This window comes from Podarcis pityusensis (genome assembly GCF_964106645.2).
Source record: "Podarcis pityusensis genome assembly, chromosome: 1".
In the NCBI taxonomy this organism is placed as follows: Eukaryota; Metazoa; Chordata; class Lepidosauria; order Squamata; family Lacertidae; genus Podarcis; species Podarcis pityusensis.
The window spans coordinates 87498349-87522068 of record NC_138028.1 but is presented as its reverse complement, the minus strand read 5'-3'; the positions used below and the strand labels follow the sequence as shown (position 1 = coordinate 87522068).

The 23720-nt window shown below is 41.5% G+C and overlaps 1 protein-coding gene and 1 pseudogene across 2 annotated transcripts; both read right to left on the bottom strand.

The window, feature by feature from the left end:
• Positions 1-1018: 1018 nt before the first annotated feature.
• Positions 1019-7900, bottom strand: LOC308479709 (C-X-C chemokine receptor type 1-like). Its single transcript, XM_081010503.1, has 2 exons — positions 7835-7900; positions 1019-3469 (listed from the first exon to the last, which is right to left on the bottom strand). The coding sequence occupies exon 2, from the start codon at positions 3446-3448 to the stop codon at positions 2354-2356; it is 1095 nt and encodes a 364-aa protein (XP_080866629.1). The 5' UTR covers positions 3449-3469; positions 7835-7900; the 3' UTR covers positions 1019-2353.
• Positions 7901-18142: 10242 nt separating this feature from the next.
• LOC308471821 (C-X-C chemokine receptor type 1 pseudogene) lies at positions 18143-19841 on the bottom strand (annotated as a pseudogene). The gene has a single exon. The product of its transcript is annotated as a C-X-C chemokine receptor type 1 pseudogene (transcript).
• Between the last annotated feature and the right edge of the window lie 3879 nt (positions 19842-23720).

The window sequence follows — 23720 nt, the reverse complement described above, 5'->3', positions numbered from 1 at the left end:
CCAGGACAGCTAGCGCGATCCATCCCGCTCGCTGTCATGGCTTCTTTGCTCTTTGGGGCTCGGGGGGGGGAATAATTTCCCCCCCCCTTTATTTCCCCCCCCAAAAAATTAGTGCGCCCTATAGGGCGAAAAATACGGTAGTGGGAAACCCATACACAGATTGTCATATGTTACATGCACAAATGCATATTATTCATTGGATGTTCATGCGCCTGGAAGCTTCAGTTGATGTGTTTTTGTGTATACACACAAACACACATATACATGCACAGATGTACACACATAAACACACACAAAAAACACACACACACCTATTGGGAAGTGCCTGATGCTACTTGGGAATTTTTAGAAACAAAAAATATTGTGATTTTTAAATGGATAATGTAACCTGCGAGTTTGGAACCATCACATCAAAAAATAGGTGAAGTCACCTCAGTATTCAAATGGTGATGAAGTCTGCTGCCCCTACCTCAGGAACCCTTGTACTCAATTAAGTGATGAAATCTTGAGAGACAACCAAACCTATGCCAAAAAATGGGCATAGGTATCAAGCATTCTTCCACAGCAGCCACTTCTAAATGATTGACCAACTATAGGACATGCAACTTAAGGTATCAGTGTATAATCTTGTAAAAGTCTTTTGTTGTTAGTGTTTTAATAACAACTTCATCAGGTGCTGTACATGTAGAAAATATAAGAGAGATGGAATAGTTAAACCAGGATTCTTTATTGGGCCAACATCTTATATAATAAAGGAAGGTAACATGTCACCTGTTTAGAATTTGTAGGAATACAAATCTACATAACATCAGCCAGACCTTCTTATTTCATACAGCTAGCTACAACACTGGCAGTATAGGCAGAGGCAGAGGGCCGATATTTTATCCCTGAGATATCATGCATCAGTCCTTTTTTATTTCTTACAGTCCTTTTTTATTTCAAACTTTACAGAGAGAGGCTACAGAATCCAGCCTCTTGAATAACGGCATTGTCCCGAGTGAATCTGCATTCGTCATCATCATCATCTCCTCTACGGGTGCCACTAAGTGCCCTCTGTCTTTGAGTTCGTTGCTCTCCTACTTTTAAGGCTCGCCAGGTTCTGGGAGATGGTGGGTCTAGAATGCTTTCTAGTGACAACGTGTCAGCCAGCTGCTGCTCCAGCTCTGCCTGCTCCTCCTCTCCCATTATTTCTCAACTTTTCTCCTCATCTGCCTCTGTGCTGTGACCTCCCGCAAACCACTGTTGTGAATCTATACAGTCTTCCTCCTCCCTGGAAGGGACAGGATGGGGAGGGGGTCTCCACCACTCCTCCTCCTCTGCCCAGCCCCTGACAATGGCTCTAGATGTGCACAATGAACCTACCTACCTTGACACAAGTGAATTATGGCAATCAGGTCTATGCATCCTGTTCTTTAATTCATTGTATGTTCGCATTAGCAGCTTAAAACACAGCAAATGTTTTGAAAGGACTGCAGCAAACAGCAGTATGTCAAGAAACTACAGGATTAATATTAATTGTAAATAATGTGTGAATGCAGCTTCAAAAACTAGCAGTAGAAACACTGGATTTGGATAAAGCAGTAATGGGAAAATACCCTAACTATTAGGGAAACATGTGACCTCAGGTAAAAGTTATGGAGATGGGCCTTTTCCCTAAAGGCCATTGTGTGCATTATTCCTTATTACCACCCTCTCTCCATTACATTGACTTAATCATAGCTCCGCAGGCAAATTTACAGCAAAATCATATTTTTATCAAGATGTATTAACAAATTCATATTAAAATAAACAAACGAAAGATCTATAAAAGAATAATTAAAAGTGAATTCGAGATAGAGTTGGAATTAAGTTTGTTTTCTCTCCATATATCTTATTTTTTGTTAAGCATATAAATGCACCCAGAATTTTGTCACAGGATTCTACTTTAGACAGATTGGCTATGGAAGAACAGGATATTGTTTGGCTATCATTTATTAAAGAACTGCATATTATCTGCACTGGACATAAACTGGTAGCCATCTTGGTTTTAATGCACAGAATTCCATTTGAGAACATTATACATGTTTCTGGGTGTACAATACCTGATGTGCAAATGTTCAGATTATTTGAATCACAAAAACTTTCTGGGAGGAAAATAGACATATTTGCTTTTCTGACAAGCATGTGGGGATGTTTTGTGTCATCAATAATCATTGCTGAATCTAAGCTAATACTGGCAGATTATTTTTATTTTATTTATTTTATTATTTCTACACCGCCCTATAGCCAAAGGTATACAGGTGTTTTTTTTAAGCATCTCAGTGGTATCACTTTAGTGAGTCTGACTCTTGAAGCCTTTTTACAAGCATGGCTATTACAGAGTTGTAGATGTGATGCCAGAGGTCGATGAGAAGGAGGAACCCCTTCTAAACCGAGTCAAGGCTTCTTTGCTGATGATGCCTCTTGTGACCAGGATCTTGAGGAAGTTGTTCCGGAACTTCTGCCCTATGAAGGCATATATGATGGGGTTTATGCAGCTGTGAGCAAATCCCAGGATTTCAGTACCCGAAAGGGCTGCATCAATGCTGTTGCGAAGGTCACAGGTTTCACCAATAGCTCCAGACCTCATTAACGTATCAAGAAGCAGAGAGATATTGTAGGGCAGCCAACAGACCAGGAAGACCAGCACCACAGCCAAGATGACTTTCATGGCCTTCTTTCTTTGACTGTTATTAGTCTGGTAGAGTCTCTGTACCGTCACACCATAGCAGAAAAGCATGATGATCAAGGGAAGAAAGAAGCCAAACGTTTGTGGCAGGATTCTCAGTTTCACCCTAATCTCAGATGTCTGATTCCCTTCAATATTTTCATAGCAAACACACTTGTGGAAATCAGGTGGTAGGAAAGCCTCACGGAAGATAATCCCAGGAAGGGAGAAGAGGAAGGAGAACAGCCAGATGCCAACGCAGACAAATTTGACCCAGCTCCTCTTCTGAGTGACTGCCCGAGTAGCATAAACGATTGCCAGGTAGCGATCCACGCTGATACAGGCCAGCAGGAGGATGCCGCTGTAGAAGTTGACTTCCTTCAGGAGTGACAGGATTTTGCACATGGGAGTGCCAAAGATCCATTCATGCACTCTTTCTACAGCCCAGAATGGCAAACTAAGTGCAAAGAGGAGATCAGCAATGGCGAGGTTCAGAAGATACACATCTGTGGCAGAACGGTTTCCTTTGTTGTAGGCAATCACCAGAACCACCAAGGAGTTTCCCACCAGGCTCAGGAGGCATGTGAGACCGTAGATGGATGCCACTAGGTACTTGAAAACATCTGGTGTAACATTAATTCCGCAAGGTGAGGCTGCTGCTGCTATACTGTTAGGGTCAAAGGTGCCGTACACGTCACTGTAATTACCATCTAGATAATAATCCAGAAAATCCAGATCAGAAATCACAACTGAGTTTGCCATTATTGAGGTCTTGCTCTGTGCCTGTGTAGAGTATGAAAACAAAACAGATATATGAACGAGTTCATTAAGATCAGTGGGATACATATTTGTTATATATGGGCCCAACCTAAGTTTAACCATTCTCAAAATGCTTGAGCATTTTAACACAGAAGTGAAAACTGCTGCATCTTAAATCCTGCATATCAGTCAATGTTACACAAGAACCAAACAGTAGAGCTAAAAGGAACCTGGCACTCATCTAACAATTCCATTTCATGCTAACATTCAAAACCTGTTGCTAAGCGAATTAGCCCTTTGAATCCAGATTATACTGTGCTGCATGCAGAAAACTCTGCCACAAGTGACAAGAGTTTGCTTTGGGGCAGGAGTGGAATTGTCTTCAGGCTGGTTCAGGGAGAGATCACTGAGGAAAAAGATCTACTTTTTTCTATCCATACCCTCCAATATCTCACTGTTCAAAATCAGGATGCTCCATTTTTAGTCCTGAGCTCTTGGGGGAACCAGCTGACTCTTGCAGGAGGAGGTTCCCCATCACTGGTGTGTGAGAACATATAAGTGGCTGGCTTTTACACACACACACACACACACACACACACTTGCATTGATTTGATAAAACCAACCAGGCTTCTTTCCACACAAGAGCTTTCTGACAACATAGATATGATAGGTCAATTCCAGACAGATTCCAACTATACAGGTTGAATGCGTGGCCATTTCTCCTACTTTTCCTAATGAAAACAAAGACTGGGTTTTCTATCATTCCACAGAGGCCATAGATTGCAGCAACAGGGTCATAATTTAATTATTAAAAGCATATTTTGTTCCCAAGAAGGGATGTGGGTGGCACTGTGGGTTAAACCACAGAGCCTAGGACTTGCCGATCAGAAGGTCAGTGGTTTGAATCCCCGCGACGGGGTGAGCTCCCGTTGCTCGGTCCCTGCTCCTGCCAACCTAGCAGTTCGAAAGCACATCAAAGTGCAAGTAGATAAATAGGTACCGCTCAGGCGGGTAGGTAAATGGCATTTCCGTGCGCTGCTCTGGTTTGGCAGAAGCGGCTTAGTCATGCTGGCCACATGACCTGTATGCCAGCTCCCTCGGTCAATAAAGCGAGATGAGCGCCGCAAGCCCAGAGTCGGTCACGACTGGACCTAATGGTCAGGGGTTCCTTTACCTTTACCTTGTTCCCAAGAGGGTTGTGCCTCCTTTTCAAAACTCTTTTAAGTTTTTTCTAGTTTTATTTATACCCCTTCCTTTCATTTCTGTTAGTGTTTATTGTGCTTATTTTTTAAAATGTGTAATCGATCATGGATATCTGTGATTCCTGCACACAACAAGGGCTCACACAGGTACTAAAGCAGCCAAAAAATAAAATAACGTATGGGAATTTCTGCAATAGGGGGATTATTTGGAAAATATTGTGTGCTTCCAGATGACCTGTTTACTGAGCATTCAAAGCTTCATTGCTCCAAAGCTTTATGGTGCTTTCCCCTGTCATTTTCCTTATACTGTAACAAAAAGTCAAAAATTGTGCAACATGAATTTGCCAGTACAGTGGTACCTCGGGTTAAGAACTTAATTTGTTCTGCAGGTCCATTCTTAACCTGAAACTGTTCTGAATCTGAGGTACCACTTTAGTTAATGGGGCCTCCCGCTGCTGCTGCATGATTTCTGTTCTCATCCTGAAGCAAAGTTCTTAACCTGATGCACTATTTCTGGGTTAGCGGAGTCTGTAACCTGAAGCATCTGTAACCTGAAGCATCTGTAAACCCGAGGTACCAATGTACATGATTGAGTCTCTCCCTAAAATAGCACCTGTCTGGAGGGGTTCATTGTCTATTCTGAGGACCAACCAGGGCTTTTTTTCAGCTAGAACTCACCGCAACTCAGTTCCAGCACCTTTAAGGTGGGCACCATTATAAGAGAAGAAGGGAGGCACTCATGGTGAGTTCCAGAACATTTTTTTCTAGAAAAAGAGCACTGGAGCAACTAATGCACAATGTTTTCCTTTTATGAGGCTAAACTACATGTGGTGAAGAATTTGATATCTGTGTACACCAGAGGTAGGCAGCATGGTGCTCTCCTTTTATCTTGGACTTCATCTCCTATTTGCTCCATTCCTCATTTCCCAATGGTCAGAGCACCACACTGGCTACATCTGGTATATACTGCATACCATCATATGTGAAAACAGATCAAGTGTTTATTTTTATGTGATAACTTCAAAACATCTGTCATAACCACTGCAAAACATACACACGTGCTATTTTGCTCTCTTCCTGTGGAGAGGATATGTCTGTGTAGCAAAACTACATGTGTGAAGTTTCACCTTTACGGCAATGTGGGGAAATCTGTGCCAATAACTTGGTTGCTTTTGCTGTTCTTGCAATAGGAAGTGTGAGCACACCTCTTTCTCAAGATGCACAGCATGTTTGCTCTAGCAGGTCTGCCATGCAAGTCTCATTCCTGAGGTCTGCGTTAATACCCAATGCATAAAGTTTTTCCTACATGGACCTTTGTTCTCTGCTTTAAGGCTAGGAAACAACCAACACTGGAGAGATGACTCCTTTCAGTATATATTCAAAATCCAGATTGACTCATTTATGTGCAAAAAAAATCAACCTATAGTGACATTTCCTGATATTCTTATATTTCATATGATTTGTAAAATTAGTCTGGTGACGAGTTCAATGTAGATTTGGACATTCTGCTTCTAAAATGCTGCTGTAACACGGGAGTGAACAGAAATGATTTGGCTCAGAAGCTGCCACTGAGATAGCCTCCTGTTGCGATTTAATGCTTCTCTGGGCTGACACTGTAAACTCCCTTTTACTCGCTGGTCCAATGGAATACCCCATAACTGCTACATAGCCAGGCAGTACATGGCAGTTTGGTCTGTATCCCTGATGCATGCTGCAAAGAGTCGGGGGGAAATGCAATGCCAGTCTGTGTAATCACGAAGTCCTAGAAAATTCATAAGGAGACTCATGCAGAGGTGTAGCTGCTGTTGAATACCTGACAATGATTTCCTGTATAAACAGGTCTCTCCTGTGGAGGCAGCTTCACTTTCGGGGTGTGTGAGTGTGAGTGTGATGAGTGTACTATTATAGTAGCTGCTTCCTTTAAGAATATAAGAGCAGCATCTTTTTCCCTTCACCTTTCTCTGTTTTCCCCAGTCAAAATTTATGCTGTAAGCTCTATGAGGCCAGGAACCTGTCAATTTGGCTTATGAAGGGTAGCAGCAACAGCTGTAGTAAATATTTGTTGCAATTGTTGATAATGATGGTGCTGTCTATAGCTCATTATCATTTGCAGAATCCTTCTCTAGATAGCTGTTCCACCTCAGAAGTCATTCTGTATTAGTTCCAAATATGTGAGCTGCTTATAATCATCTACCCCAGATCAGGTAAGGTAAAGGGACCCCTGACCATTAGGTCCAGTCATGACCGACTCTGGGGTTGTGGCGCTCATCTCGCTTTATTGGCCGAGGGAGCCGGCGTACAGCTTCCGGGTCGTGTGGCCAGCATGACTAAGCCACTTCTGACGAACCAGAGCAGCGCACGGAAACGTCGTTTACCTTCCCACCGGAGCAGTACCTATTTATCTACTTGCACTTTGACGTGCTTTCAAACTGCTAGGTTGGCAGGAGCTGGGACCGAGCAACAGGAGCTCACCCTGTCGCAGAGATTCGAACCACCAACCTTCTGATCAACAAGTCCTTGGCTCTTTGGTTTAACCCACAGTGCCACCCGCGTCCCCACCCCACATCAGAGACAGCTGCAATTCAGTATCAGGTGCATCACTTTGTATTCAAAATTATCTATTATTATTATTATTATTATTATTATTATTACTACTACTACTACTACTGCATTATTATTCTTATTATTTTCCCTGCCTTTCATCCCGAAGTCCCAGGATGGGCTACAACAATTATAACACAACATTAATATTTAAACACACAGTATTAGACATCTCTGTGTGTATTTTGTTTCCGATTATTCTTTAAAATTGGAAATACTGTATGCTCAATTGCAAGAAAACTATGATCAGTGCTGTAATATCACATGCAAAATGGGTTTTAGACTGGTATAATTTAATATGCTGTTCCAAATAATATTTAGTAAGATTTGAGTCTGCCGACTGACATCGCAATACAAGACAGATACAATCATCATGATGAACAGTGAGGATCTCACCGTCAAAATGCTACAGCAACTTCACTTTTATCATCTAGCTTGTTAGACATTTATGTAGAACTTTAGCACCTTGGAATACCAAGTTTTGCCTATCAATGCATTGTTCCCAATATATTAATGTATTGTCCTTATCATCATTCTCATCTTCAACCTCAGTCCTATGCAGAGTTAGGCAGACTCATCCACTTACCTGCCTGCTTTAGGGAATCGTCTTGAGGACACCAGCATGTGGTGCTGAAAGTTCGGGTTTTCTAGGAGGAACTGGCCTTTGCAAAACTTCCCTCCACAGAACACATCAAACCCTTCGTTACATTACCTAAGAGGCGGGGTGAGGAATGGTCTGTGGATGACTATAACAGGAAACAGCTCCAACTGTGAGAAGTATACTAGTAGGTGACTCGCTCAATTCCTTCACTTTGATTACTCCAACAAGATACTAGTTCGCAGTGCATTACCTGCAAACTTCCCCTGTATGCGAAGACAGGCTCTGGTGGATTGAGCAAATGAGACCAATAGTGGGTCCATTGGTGAAGAAGGCAGTTTCTGCACATGCTGTAGAGGGAAGTGAGGGGCAGATAGGGCTTGTCAACCTGGGTAGGTAGCTCATCTAGGAGAAGGAAAACACTATTCCTAAAGCTCCACTACCTTATGGGAAATTTTTGGGAGAAGAAAAGGATAAGGGGTAAACCCTACATAAATCACGTTTACCAACCTCCCATCAAATTATGGCTAAGTGCCTGGACTTCCGGGGGCGGCGCGAACGGCAATGGCGGTCCTCTTCTGAACGGGAGAGGAGGCTCCGCAGGCAACGGGTCGTCCGCTACGGCGAAGCGGAGACCCACTCTGGAAAACCCCAGGCGGCAAGAGCCTGGGGTCTTGAGGCTCGGTGGGCGCCTTGAGCGACCCTCCTAGTGCAGAAGGAACCCCGTAAGGGGCTCCGGAGCGCGGAGGGGGGTTGCGGCGCTGAGAGCTGTTTCACAGCCTGAGGAGCGAAGCCGCGCTGCTACTGTCGGTGAGCGCTGATCCCTTTTCCTGCTAAATTACGGATTTGGACGAAAAAGCAACTAACTTGTGAGTAAAAGACTGAGTCACTTGAATTTGAGATTTTAAAGGGAAAATTTAAATTGGCTTGAACTTGGCTGAAAGCGGAGAGACGTGGAAGCAGGAAGTCCGTCTTCCGCAGCCATTGAACTTGAAAAAAGCAACTAGCTGGAGGAGTGGAGGCTGAAAGAAAGAGATCCTAAGTTTTACAGATCTAAGCATCTATTGAACTTGCATCTTAAAGTAAAGACTTTAAGCTAAAGATTTGGGATTTTTACTTGCACTTGACTTTCCTCCTTTTATTGGATTACAAATTAGAAGGTGAAACCCAGAGTCAGGAGCTGCCTGAGCACTAAGGGAGCTGTCAGTACTGCAGATTTGGATACTGTATATTGGAACTTGAAACAATCTGAGGGTATTGAGACCTTTTAAATTTGAAACATTCTTTTTGGAGATAAATAAGCACTGTCTGCAACAAAGTGACTATTTATAAACTCTGCTAAATATTTGTACTTGAAGGTTCTTGGACATTAAATTAGACTCTGAAAGACAGATTAAGCTCCCTCTAGAGGATTGGACTAAAACAGTGACTTTACATGCACTTTTTACTTTCGATTCCCTTGCTGTTTGCTTGCTCTGGACCTTTCCATTCCCATGGGAATAACTCAGTGTGACCTTGACTGACAGATAACGTTGGAATGAGTGGCACAAGAAAAAGAGGGAGAGCTAAACAAACAACTTTAACAACTCTAACCTCAGCCTCACAGACACGTAGATCATCTGTGCCTACTTTGCCCTCAGAAGTGGAGGGAGAGGGCGAAGCAGAGCAGTTACAATTGGAAGATATGGCCTCAGGAGCATCTGTTTCTGTTCTAGACAAAATTTTTGAAAAATTGGAAGCTTTGGACAAGAAAGTAGATGCGCAATCAGCAAAGATTGACAAAAACACAGAATGTCTAAATAAATTAACCACACAAGTGGCACAGAATGCACAAGCAATTGGACAGTTAACGGAGGCCTCAGCAGAAAATCGGAAATTGACTGAGGACACTAGACAAAAATTAGAAAATTTAGAGCAAGAGGTAAGACCACTCACTAAACAAGTTGGGGAACATCAGATTTATCTTTCTATGATAGAACTGCGAAACCGTGAGAGCAACTTAAGGATTAGATCACTACAAGAGGCAGAAGAAGGACATCTAACTGAGTTTTTGACCAAAGAATTCTCCAAGTTCTGGAACTTGGAAGAAAAAGACTTTAAAATCGTGTCAGCTTTCAGACTCGGAAGATTCATAAAGAAGGAGAGGCCCAGAGACTGTTTGATAACATTGAGATCAAAGGAGGAAAGGGATAAGATTTTGGGACTACATTTTGTAAAATCACTGGAGGTCTTGGATAGAAGAATTGAAATTTATAAAGATATCCCAAGACTACTGCTTGATCTTAGAGCCGCCTATTCTGAACTTGTTAAATTACTAAGGAGCAACGCAATTCCATTCAGGTGGGAATTTCCCCAAGGAATATCTTTTACCTTTAGAGGGAGAAAGGTTAAAGTAAGAACACTGGAAGAGAGAGACAAATTCCTGTCTACATACGGAGAGGACCTTCAAAAAGGAATTGAACTACCTTCTGGGCCTGAGGCAACGCCAGTACCAACATCAGCATCTGTGGAACCTGAAGATCCTGAGAAGATACCACCCCTTGAAAAATAACCAGATAGTTCAGGATGTCTCTGCAACTGTTGAGCTGGAATATTAATGGTTGTAACATTCCGGAAAAAAGGAAGAAAATATTTCATATATTAAAAAAAGAACAATTGGACATTATTTGTTTACAAGAAACACATGTGACGAGGCTCCACAGAAAAGTGTTAATAAACAAAAGATTGGGCCAGGAATTTGTATCGTCCGACAAAGTTAAGAAGAGAGGTGTGGTGATATATGCAAAAGAGAGCCTGTCACCTAAATTCCTATTTAAAGATGAACATGGAAGAATTTTGGCTATTGAGATACAATATCAAGGAGAGAAACTGCTGATATTAGGAATCTACGCACCTAATGAAGGGAAATCGGAATTTTACAAGAAGTTGCAGGAGACAATGCTGGACTATCTAGACTACAACAACATCATAATGATGGGAGATATGAATGGGGTCGTATCAACTAACATGGACAAGTCACAAAGTCAAAATGTTACAAAAGACGGCAGACTACCTAAAACCTTTTTTGAAATGACTGACAATATGGATTTGATTGACATTTGGAGGACAAAGAACCCACTAGGAAGAGAGGGAACATTCTTTTCTGAAGCCCAACTGACCTGGACAAGAATCGACCAAATATGGATTTCTAGAGGCCTGGCACCTAAGGTCAGAAAAGTGGAAATCTGCCCAAAGACCTGCTCCGACCATAATGCAGTAAAGATGGATATGACACTACTACCAACTGGATCCTTTAGATGGAAGATGAATGACAATTTGTTTAGAGATCAGGAAATTACCAAGAAGGCCCAAAAAGTTTTGAAGGATTATTTTGAGATAAATATGAATAATATGGTGGAAAAAAGAATAATCTGGGACGCAAGCAAAGCTGTAATGAGGGGATTCTTGATACAACAGAATGCAGTAAAGAAAAGAACACAAAATGAGAAAAAAGATAAGATTTTGGATAAAATAAAAGAATTAGAGAAAAAATTAAGAGTGAATCCGAAGTCACAGCCAACTCTGAGAGAAATTAAACTTTATCAAACACAATATTCTAAATTGATAAATCAGGAAATTGAATGGAAGGTTAAATTAATGAAACAAAAAACGTTTGAGTCGGCGAATAAATGTGGAAAACTGCTAGCTTGGCAGCTGAAGAGAAGACAAAGATTAAATACTGTTACAAACCTAGAGGTTGATGGAAAAAACATTCAGAATCCAGTGGACATTAGAAAGTGTTTCCAGAGATATTTCAAAAAATTATACACCCAAGGGCCGCAAGATGAGGCTGAGATTAAACAATTTCTGGTAAAAAACGGACTATCTAAATTGTCACAAGAAAATAGGACAATCCTGAACTCTAAAATAACACGACAGGAGATCGAACAAGCCATCCAGAACATGCAACTTGGCAAATCTCCAGGACCAGATGGGCTGACCTCCAAGTATTATAAGACATTAAAAGACTATTTGATACAACCTTTGATGGAGGTCAGCAATGAAATTATGGAGGGGAGGAGGGCACCGGAGTCGTGGAAGGAAGCGTTTATCACATTAATACCAAAGTCGGAAGCTGAAAAGACACAACTTAAGAACTACCGTCCCATCTCTCTTTTAAATGTGGATTACAAAATATTTGCAGACATTTTGGCAAATAGATTTAAAAAAGTTTTAAATGAAGTAATTCATAAGGACCAGGCCGGCTTTCTCCCAGGAAGACATCTGTTTGCTAATACAAGGAACATTATTGACATTTTGGAACTTTTGCAAACAGACATAAATACAAAAGCAGTTTTAATCTTTATAGACGCGGAGAAGGCCTTTGACAATATCTCCTGGAAATTTATGATGGGAAATTTGAAAGAGATGGGAGTGGGACGGGGTTTTGAGAATGGGATCGGGGCGATATACTCAGAACAGAAAGCTAAACTGATAGTTAATAATGTGGTTACAGAAGAGTTTAAAATTGAAAAAGGGACACGACAAGGTTGCCCTATTTCCCCTTTGTTATTTATTTCGGTTCTGGAAGTGCTATTGAACATGATTAGAGAGGATCGGTTGGTGGAAGGAATTCAGGTCGGTCAGAAACAATATAAATTAAAAGCTTTTGCAGATGACCTGGTTTTGACCTTGCAGAAGCCAGAGCCCAGTACGAAAAGAGTATTACAATTGATTAATGACTTTGGTCGGGTGGCTGGATTTAAACTAAATAAACAGAAAACTAAGGTTTTGGGGAAAAACTTGACTGATACAGAGTCAGAACGGTTTCAGAATGAGACGGAACTTAATGTGGTTAAAAAAGTAAAATACCTAGGGGTAAACATAACAGCAAAAAATCTAAGTCTATTTAAGGACAATTATGAAAAATGCTGGACAGAAATTAAGAGAGACTTAGATAGTTGGTCAAAATTGAAACTTTCTTTGTTAGGCCGAATTGCTGCTATCAAGATGAATGTATTGCCAAGGATGTTGTTTTTATTTCAAACACTTCAGGTCTTGGACAAAACGGGGTGCTTTCAGAAGTGGCAGAGAGACATTTCTAAGTTTGTCTGGCAGGGCAAAAAGCCCAGAATTAAGTTTAAGATATTAACTGATGCAAAACAAAGAGGGGGCTTTGCCCTGCCAGACTTAAAGTTGTATTATGAAGCCGCAGCGTTCTGCTGGCTAAAAGACTGGCTACTTCTTGAGGACACTGATGTGCTAGATCTGGAAGGGTTTAACAATGCTTTTGGATGGCATGCATATTTATGGTATGACAAGGTTAAAGCAAATAAGGCCTTTAAGAACCATATTGTCAGAAAATCATTGTTTAATGTCTGGATAAAATATAAAGACTTGCTGGAAAATAAGACACCAAGGTGGCTTTCACCTTTGGAAGCCAAGGCCCGAAAAAGACCCAATATGGAGGCTAAATGGCCAAAATACTGGGAAATATTAGAAAAGGATGGAGACAATTGGAAATTGCAGAATTTGGAGAAAATGAAAGACAAAGTGCGAGATTGGTTACATTACGCTCAGATTAAAGAAGTTTTTAAAAATGATAAAAAACTAGGGTTCCAGGTGGAGAAATCGAAATTAGAAACAGAATTGTTAGAACCAAAGATTAAGGTACTTTCAAGGATGTATAACTTGCTGTTGAAATGGAATACACAAGATGAAACGGTTAAATCGGCTATGATAAGGTGGGCACAGGACATTGGGCATAATATCATGTTTGAGGACTGGGAGAGGTTGTGGAACAATGGATTGAAATTTACTGCATGTAACGCTCTGAAAGAAAATGTAATGAAAATGATTTACAGATGGTATATGACCCCAGTCAAACTTGCCAAAATTTACCACCTGTCTGATAATAAGTGTTGGAAATGCAAAGAGTGTGAGGGAACGTTCTTCCACCTCTGGTGGACTTGCCCTAAAGTGAAGGCGTTCTGGGAAATGATTTATAATGAACTGAAAAAGGTATTTAAATATACCTTCACTAAGAAACCAGAGGCCTTCCTTCTGGGTATTGTCGGCCAAGGGGTGGCAAAGAAGGACCAGACATTTTTTATGTATGCAACAACAGCAGCAAGGATACTTCTCGCAAAACATTGGAAAACTCAAGATCTACCCACACTGGAAGAATGGCAGATACAACTGATAGACTACATGGAACTGGCTGAAATGACCGGCAGAATCCGTGACCTGGGAGAAGAGAGGATTGAGGAGGACTGGAAGAAATTTAAGAACTATTTACAAAAGTATTGTAATTTGAGTGAATGCTAAACAAGACGCTAGATCAAAATAACTGAGCGCCACTAAATTTAGAAGTTTTTAAGAAAATAAGTAAGATTGTGAAACTTAGCTCCTTTTGAGAACTATAAGATTATGAAATATAAGGGATATAAGAATTTTAAATAAGATGATAAATTGCTGACAAAACGTTATAACGATGAAAATGGGAGCGGGAGATGTGAGGAAGTCTAAAGAAAATGTGAAAATATGTTAAGATCAATGTTACATTGTTTATTATGTTTATTTTTATTGTAAAACTTAATAAATTGCTTTAAAAAAAAAAAAAACAAATTATGGCTAAGTGCCTATCCACAAAATCCTACTGCAACCATGTAGTGCAAATTCTTGGTGTTACACAGCAGGATTTGTGAGGTCCACATCTGAGAACCAGGGCTGTGCAGGAGAAACGCAGATTGATGTAAAGCTTGGAGACTTGCGTTCCACCACTGCCTTTATCTCTCAACCTCACTCTCTAAATGTAAAAACAAATTAGGGCTCATGCCAATGAGCTATTCATTTATTCAGACTTGCTTGCACAAAGATTACACAAAGGTTAGATTATCGGCACGCACGCCCACACACCCATACACGCCCACACACCCTAACTGGTGTTTTCTCATAGGCATATTCTTGAGCCTGTCAGTGACACAATAACAGTGCAATAGTAGTGGTTTTATACCAGACTGTCTATGCATCATTCCACTTTATTCGTTGTTCTGTGACACTTCCCCAGAGTTACTACATTATTGCCATCTGGAGGGGCACTCTTATGCTATAGTGAAGGGGTGGCCAACTTCCAAGACACTGCAATCTACTCACAGAGTTAAAAACTGCCAGTGATCTACCCCTTTTTGGGGGTTCAGGTCAAAAATCTTGAGCTTTTTTTTAGGGGAGCCGAAGTTGCTGAGCTTCTTTGGGGGAAGCCAGTGATCTACCAGTGATCTACCACAGACGTCCGGTGATTTACCGGTAGATCACGATCTTCCTGTTGGACGTGCCTGCATTGTGCAACAAAAGTGCAACAAAAGAACTGCAGAATTCTGCTACAAAAAGTTACAGGCGGAAAGCTATGGCACCTGCATCCGTTGGAAATAAAGCTTTATATAACCATGGATTATTACTCTGTATTAATTATGGATTATTTTTCTAATAATGGATGTTGGAATTTCTTGGAGATAAAGTCATTATACTGGACTAGAGGAAGACTATTATTGACTTTTAGCAATAATAACAATTGAGGAGCCCCTTTTGGACATTTTGTGTGGAAAGGGAGATGAATGAGATACCTGGGGTTGAAGATTGGAAAAATACTGCCTAGTAGATTGACGAGCAGAGTGGTATTACCTTGGAATACAGCTGGATACTATTCTGAACGCTGAATATTTTGAATAATGTTTATGAATAATTGACAGACGGAGAATCAGAAGTCCAATTTATTTCCTTCTCGTTGCTCTCTTTCCTTTTATTTTTCATGAGCTTTACTTCTTGTGTTTTCTCTTTCTTCTTCTATCCACTTTACTTTTGCTTTTGTTTTGTTTTGTTTTTTGAGGTCCTCTACTATGGGTTAATGAGGGCACACACAAGGAGGTGATGGATGGAAGGTGAAAAACCCTGCGTGAGAGACAGGGAAGGGTCTCCCAGGGTGCGAGGTTAGGAAAAGGGAAGCTCCCAGGCACTGGCAGAGGAAGAGGAGTGCGGGGGGAGCGCACCACACCTGGCAGCGCGATCCCGGTGGGGTGCCATTGCAGCTGCTCCCCCGGCCGCGCTGGGTGCCATGCCTCTGCAGGCGGCATGCCACGCCCCCAGGATACACGTCATGCCCCTGCGGACAGTGCGCCACACCCCTGGGACATGCGCCAGGCCTGCCCCTACCTGCTCTCCGCCCCCCGGTGCTGGAGCATGAAGCTCCGTCACTGCTTCCAGGTGAGAGCTGGGAGGGTCCACCCCCTTTTATGTGAGACAAGATCTACAGTGGTTCCTTGGGTTACAGATGCTTCAGGTTACAGGCTCTGCTAACCCAGAAATAGTAACTCGGGTTAAGAACTTTGCTTCAGGATGAGAACAGAAATTGCACGATGGCGGCTCGGGTGGCAGCAGGAGGCCCCATTAGCTAAAGTGGTGCCTCAGATTAAGAACATTCAGGTTAAGAACGGACCTCCAGAACGAATTAAGTTCTTAACCCGAGGTACCACTGTACTTCTGATAGAGGGCTTTGTATTTTCTTCTTCTTTCTCTTTCCTTTTCTGTTGATTTCTTTTTTTACATTTTTATTTAGCTTAATCTGTTTTTTATTGTGTTCCATGCTGAAAAGTTTCAATAAAAATAAATTTACAGGAAACAAAGCTGTATAGCTGCCCCAAAACATTTGCCAGTGTGAATGGTGCTGAAAGCGGGCTTGCATATAACCATCTCGATACCATCAAATCATCATGAATGCACAATAAAAAGGGAAGTCTGAGAGGGGTCTTTGTTGAGCATTCATTCTGACTTGCTTGTTGTGTGGTTATGCAACAATGAGCATTCATCTTGCATTCGTCCTCATTTCCTTGTAAGGTATTTACACATGGATTTGCCAGGTCAGGAGCATCCCAGACCCTGGGGTTTCAGGGCCCAGATCTGAGACCTAAGGGCCCCAGTGATGCCACAGTGTCAGGCTTTAGAGAATCTGAACCCTCCCATGGTGGCAGCCAAGAAGCAGATAAATAAGAGGAGTTCTTACCAAGTAATTTATTCCATAATTCACAGAGAGGCACAAAAAAATGTGGTCTCCCTAAGATAATGGCATTGCTCCGAGTAAAGTCCAACCCCCTCTGTCTCTTCTATTTTACGCCACTCTTGCGTTGGCTAATCTGAGCTTTCTGCCTCTGAGTTTCTGTTCCACTATCCTCAATGCTTGCCTGGTCCTAGGTTGGGGGGGAGGTCAGGAATGCTCTCCAAAGACACTGAGTCTGTCAGCTGTCTCTCCCTTGGTGTTTCTTCTTCCTGCTGTTCCTCTCCCAATATTTCCCGGCTTCTCCCCTCTGCAGCCTCTGAACTATGACCTTCTGCAAACCACTGTTCTAAATCTATACTGTCCTCCTGTTCCTGGGAAGGTTCAGAAGAAAGGGGGCAGCCCCCACCATTCCTCCTCAGTCCAACCGCTGACACACAGAGGCAGGTCATAGTGATGTCATTAAGCATGACACATTAAGCATCAACTACAGACACTGAGAGCAAGTCATTCAAATAGAACACATGAAGTCTAACAAATGTGCAAATACGTCACTAGTTGGAAATTAAAATAGAAACTTTAGTATTCCTACATCCAGCTGAAATGAGGGGGTCATTTTTTTTCTCACCTCCTAATACAGCCTATGCTTCTTGGGGACTGCTCTTGTGAAAAGTCACTGCCAGTGATGCAATTGCTGTTCCGTACTGTATGCATTTAATTTCCTTCTGACACCCCCCCCCCCCGTATCTACATACACACCCCTACGCTTATGCCATTATGCAATTTTTTTATTCTTTCGGATGCCACAAGATATTATTGCTTGTTCAGAAAACAACAACAAAGAAAAGACATTTAAGAGTTCATAAGAAAACATAACAACAACATACTACATTGCTTGCAGTGCAGGGCTACCTTTCTGACATATACAGTATATCAATCTGGAAGAAGCGGAAGCATAGTTATCTCAGATTTTTATTTATTTATTTACATATAAAAAATATATGTATAAACCTCTGTTCAGAAAAAGGGCAGTTTACAACGATCATACATAAAACCATGTGATAACAACCATATGAAAAAATAAAATCAGAGGTCAACTAAGTATTGCAGAAGGATGTTTCCTATATTGCCAGCAAAAGCTTGGCAGCATACAAATGTTTTCAGAGGTGTTTAAAAATTAGAACAGAAATCAATATTTAATTTTAGCATAGTATGAAGAACAGTTGCACAGAAAGAAAAAAACAAATTATTCAAATTATTCAAACAAATTCAAATTATTTTTTGTTACAAGATTAAGGGTTACCATAAAGTGTTAAAAAACATAAACATCTGTTTTCTAATTAATGTGAGTGTAGAAACAGGACTGTTTGTGCCAAAGGATGCGTTTAAAGCATTTGCTAGAGGGTCCATGACTGACTTTAAGCATAGCACTGCAGTTTACAGCAGAAACATATTTCTATCAAGATGTATAAATATATTCAATTTAAAGTATACTAAAGACAGATCTATAAAATAATGAATTAAAAGTAGAAAGGGAATGTAGTTTGCCTACTCTCTATATATCAAATTTTTACTTAACTACATATAAAAATGATGGCTACGTCCACTCAAAGTTTTATCACAGCATTCTACTTTAGACAGAGAACAGGAGATTGTTTGGACATTGTTTATAAGGAACTCTATATTGGCACTGCTGAATCTCCACTAATATTGGCAAAAATAGTGGTTGGGTTTTTTTAGCATTTCAGTGGTATCATCTTATTGGACCTGATTCTTGAAGTCTACAAAGACCTTCATTGTAACAGTGGCTGGACATACTCTGTCTTGAGTGGTCTGTTTCTCCCTTTTTTTCTTCCCCCCAGCCTATTACAGAGTTGTAGAGGTGATGCCAGAGGTGGATGAGAAGGAGGAACCCTTTCTAAATCGAGTCAAGGCATCTTTGCTGATGATGCCTCTTGTGACCAGGATCTTGAGGAAGTTGTTCCGGAACTTCTGTCCTATGAAGGCATATATGATGGGGTTTATGCAGCTGTGAGCAAATCCCAGGATTTCAGTACCCGAAAGGGCTGCATTGATGCTGCGGTGGAGGCTGCAGCTTTCAGCAATAGCTGCCATCCTCATCAAGGTATCAGCAAGCAGAGAAATATTGTAGGGCAGCCAACAGACGAGGAAGACCAGCACCACAGCCAAGATGACTTTCATGGCCTTCTTTTTTTGACTGTTCTTGGTCTGGTAGAGTCTGTGTACCGTCACACCATAGCAGAAGAGCATGATGATCAAGGGAAGAATGAAGCCAAACGTTTGTGGCAGGATTCTCAGTTTCACCCTAATCTCAGATGTTTGATTCCATCCAATATTTTCATAACAAACCCATTTCATCTCCTCGGTTGGCAAGAAAGCCTCATGGAAGATAATTACATGAAGGGAGAGGATGAGGGAGAGCAGCCAGATGCCAACGCAGACAAATCTGACCCAGCTCCTCTTCTGAGTGACTGCCCGAGTAGCATGAACTATTGCCAGGTAGCGATCCATACTGATACTGGCCAGCAGGAGGATGCCACTGTAGAAGTTGACTTCCTTCAGGAGTGACAGGATTTTGCACATGGGAGTGCCAAAGATCCATTCATGCGCTCTATCTACAGCCCAGAAAGGCAAGGTGAGTGCAAAGAGGAGATCAGCAATGGCGAGGTTCAGAAGATAAACATCTGTGGCAGAACGGTTTCCTTTGCTATAGGCAATCACCAGAACCACCAGGGAGTTCCCCACCAGGCTCAGAAGGCACGTCAGGCCATAGATGAATGCCACTAGGTATTTGAACACAGGTGGCATAACATCGATTCTGCAGGGTGCTTTTGCTGCTACACTGTTAGGGTTGAAAGTGCCATAGTAGTCACTGTAATTAGCGTCTAAATCTAGGTCCGAAAGATCCAAATCAGAAAGCACAAATGTATTTGCCATCCTTGAGGTCTTGTTGTGGACCTGCATAGAGTTTAAGCCAAAACAGACACACAAACAAGTTCATTAAGATCAAGAGGTTATGTATCTGTTATACATGGATCAGATTTACCATTGTCATTTTCAAAATGCTTCAAAAAGTTACAGCACACCAGAAGTAAAACACACATGGCTCCATATTGGTATCTTAACCCCCACAATTACCTTGGAGTGGCCTAAATGTGCCCAGGCCATTGGTCTAAAATGTCCCATTTCTTTCACCATTGCCTTGGAAACCAGGCCTTCATCGGGCTATTGACATTCCTTCCTTTATCTCACTTCCCTTACTTCTCCTTTCTCCCAGGAAACTTCAAGGATAGCTGGTTTTACACTCTGGGGCTAACTCATGATGAACTTAGAATAACATCCTAGAGGGCCATTTGTGCCACTTTGAGGGCTAGACAGGGTTTCTTGTTTATGCTTAGAGAGCATAAGGTTGTAGAATGCAGGCCCACAGGAACCTCACACAGAAATCAAACCTTTCCCTTCATTCATTCTATCTAAGAGGTTAAATGCAACTAAAAGTGAAACACTGAAACATCATTAAAACCAAAAATATACATCTTGCATCTCTGATTCTTATGTCAGGAGGCTTACAGCATGCCTGCGAGGTAGTCCATTGTTAATATTGAGTTCCCACAGTTCTCATGTTAAGGAGAACATAGGATAACCAGCCTCATATACCCCAAATACTTACCGTAAGTCTGAATAATTCATGAAGGGGTTAATTGTCCAGTCAGACTTAGCCATGCCACTTCCCCTTACCTTGGGAGGAAATGGGCAATCAAGTCTTTGTTAGCCTTAGTCAACCTGTGAACTAAGCATGTAAGGAGGTTTGCAGCTCAGCCTCATGGCTTTTACCAACCTCTTGGTAAGGATTTAGGATTTACTGCCTGTGCAACTTTTCTGTTTGGTGTATGAAAAAGCACATGAATCTGATCTTTGGAGAGTTTGTTAGTAAATAATTTTTTAACCTACTAAATGTTTGGTCTTTTCCTATCCTGGGGAAAGAGGGAGAATTTGGAAATATTTTTTTAAGAGGACATGTTGGAACTCACTTGGAAGAGCATACTTTAAAGGTCTAACAGCCTATATGTATCCACCCTTCACTTTGTAGCATATTTTGTGACTTTAAATCTCTGCTGGGGACTATTTTGTGGGGTGGGGTGGAAAATGGGGTGAAGAGGAAATGGCACGGAGTTTTCTGGGAAAGGCATTTAAGGAAAGGCACAAAGGAAAACTGCTGATGGTGCAGCTTGGGGATAAGTAGGGTGGACTGGGAAAAGGTGTGGCCTGGGAAAGTGTCAATGTCCAGAGAGACATTTGGCCCCAGCCTGAGGTGCCGCCTCACTTAGGTATGAGAATATATACTTGGCTGCCTTTTCCAAAAAATTGCATTGATTTGATGCAACTAACCAGGCTTCCTTCCATACAAAAGCAGAACTTTATGGCAACATAGATATGGTAGCTAGAGTCTAGAGAGATCCCAGCTATGCAGTATGAATGCCAGACCATTGATTCCCAATTCATTTGCAGCAAAGTGAGATGACATTGCTTCAACCCTTTCTAGGATTTTTTCTCGTCACGTTCCTTATCACAGAAATCAGATCTTTTTGAGAAGTTGGTTTTTGTGCAAGACCTCCTGATGAATCATAATGTGCAACTTGAATTTGCCAGTATGTAATTGAATCCTACCCAAAAATAACAACCGTCTCTCTACTGTGAGGACCACCTCAATTACCACACATTCCCCTTGCAATATGAACCTACCCATGGTAGGGAAATTGATATCTGTGTACACCAGGGCAAGCCAACATAATGCTCTTCTTTGGCCTTTGACTCCATTTCTCATCAGCCCCAGCCAGCATGGCCAATGGTCAGGGATGATGGGCGTTGTGGTTCAGCATTATCTACAGAGCACCACATTGGCTACATCTGGTATATACTGCATACCATCATATGTGAAAACAGATCAAGTGTTTATTTTTATGTGATAACTTCGAAACACCTGTCATAACCACTGCCAAACATACAGACATGCTATTTTGCTCTCTTCCTGTGGAGAGGATATGTCTGTGTAGCAAAACTACATGTGTGAAGTTTCATCTTTATGGCAATGTGGGGAAATCTGTGCCAATAACTTGGTTGCTTTCGCTGTCCTTGCAATAGGAAGTGTGAGCACACCTCTTTCTCAAGATGCACAGCATGTTTGCTTTAGCAGGTCTGCCATGCAAGTCTCATTCCTGAGGTCTGCATTAATACCCAGTGTAGCTGAAAACTATGGGCTGCTTCATGCATAAATATTTTCCGGCACTGACCTCTGTTCTCTGATTTAATGCTGGGAAACAGCCAATACTGGAGAGATTACTCCTTTCAATGGATAATCAAAATGCAGGCTGACTCATTTATGTGCGAAGAAAAGTCAACCTATAGTGACATTCCCCAATACAGAGGCGTAGCAAGGTAAGGTGGTACCCGGTGCGGAAAAAATTTGTCACCTCCCCCCCCCCCCCATCAATGACTCGGGGTAGGCTTAGGAGTCGCAGGCAGGCGGCGCGCCGAATGTCACCCTGGGCGCGCCTCCCGCCCACAACTCCCAAGCTTCCCCCTCAGCGATGACACCCAGGGCAGTTCACCCCCCACCCACCCCTTCCTACACCCCTGCCCCAATATTCTTATTTTTTGTATGATTTATAAATTAAGTTGTGGTTTTGAGTTCAGTATAAATTTGGGCATCTTGGTAGGAAACAGAAATTATTTGTCTCGGGAGCTTCCACTGAAATAGCTTCCTGTTGTGATTAGATGCTTCTTTGGACTGACAGTATAAACTCTCTTTTGCTCTGCTAGCTAGTCCAGTGGAATCCAGCACAATTGCTACATAGCCAGGCCCCACATGAGAGCTCAGTGTGCATCGCTGAGTTTGAATGTTGCAAAGAGTTAATTGTGTGGAACGTTGCAATGCCTATCTCTGTAATGTAAATCACTAGAAAATTCACAAGGACACTCATGCAGAGGTGCAGCTGCTGTCTTTCTGACTTACGAAAAGCAAGGTATTGAGAGTGCTGTATGAGCAACAGCTGTAGTAAATAATTGTTGCAATTGCTGCTGATAATTCTATCTCTATAGCATCACCAGTTGCAGGATCCTTCTCTAAGCAACCTTCCCCTCTCAGAAGTCATTCTGTATCAAATCTGTGATCTCAGTCTACCCCACATGAGAGACGCCTGATGTTCAGTATCAAGTGCATCACTTTGTATTCAAAATTATCCATTACTATATTATTATTATTATTATTGCCTTCCCTTCACCGTCAAGTCCCAGGATGGGCTACAACAATTACAACACAACATTAAAATCCAGTATCACATAGTATTAGACATCTCTGTGTATATTTTGTTTCTGATTATTATTTAAAATTGGAAATATTGTATGCTCAGTTGCAAGATAAACTATGATCAGTGCTGTGATATCACATGTAAAATGGGTTTTAGACTGGTATAATTTAATATACTGTTCAAAATAATATTTAGTAAGATTTGAGTCTGCCGACTGGCATCACAGTACAAGGCAGATACAATCATCATGATGAACAGTGAGGATCACACCATCAAAATTCTACAGCTGCTTAACTTTTATTTTCTAGCCTGTTAGACATTTATGTAGAACTTTAGCACTCTGGAATACCAAGTCTTGCCTATCAATGCATAGTTCCCAATATATTAATATATTATCCTTATCATCATCCTTATCCTCAACCTCAATCCTATGCAGAGTTAGGCAGAGTGATCCACTTACCCGCCTGCTATAGAGAATTGTCTTGAGAGCACAAAAAATGTGATGCTGAAAGTTCGTGTT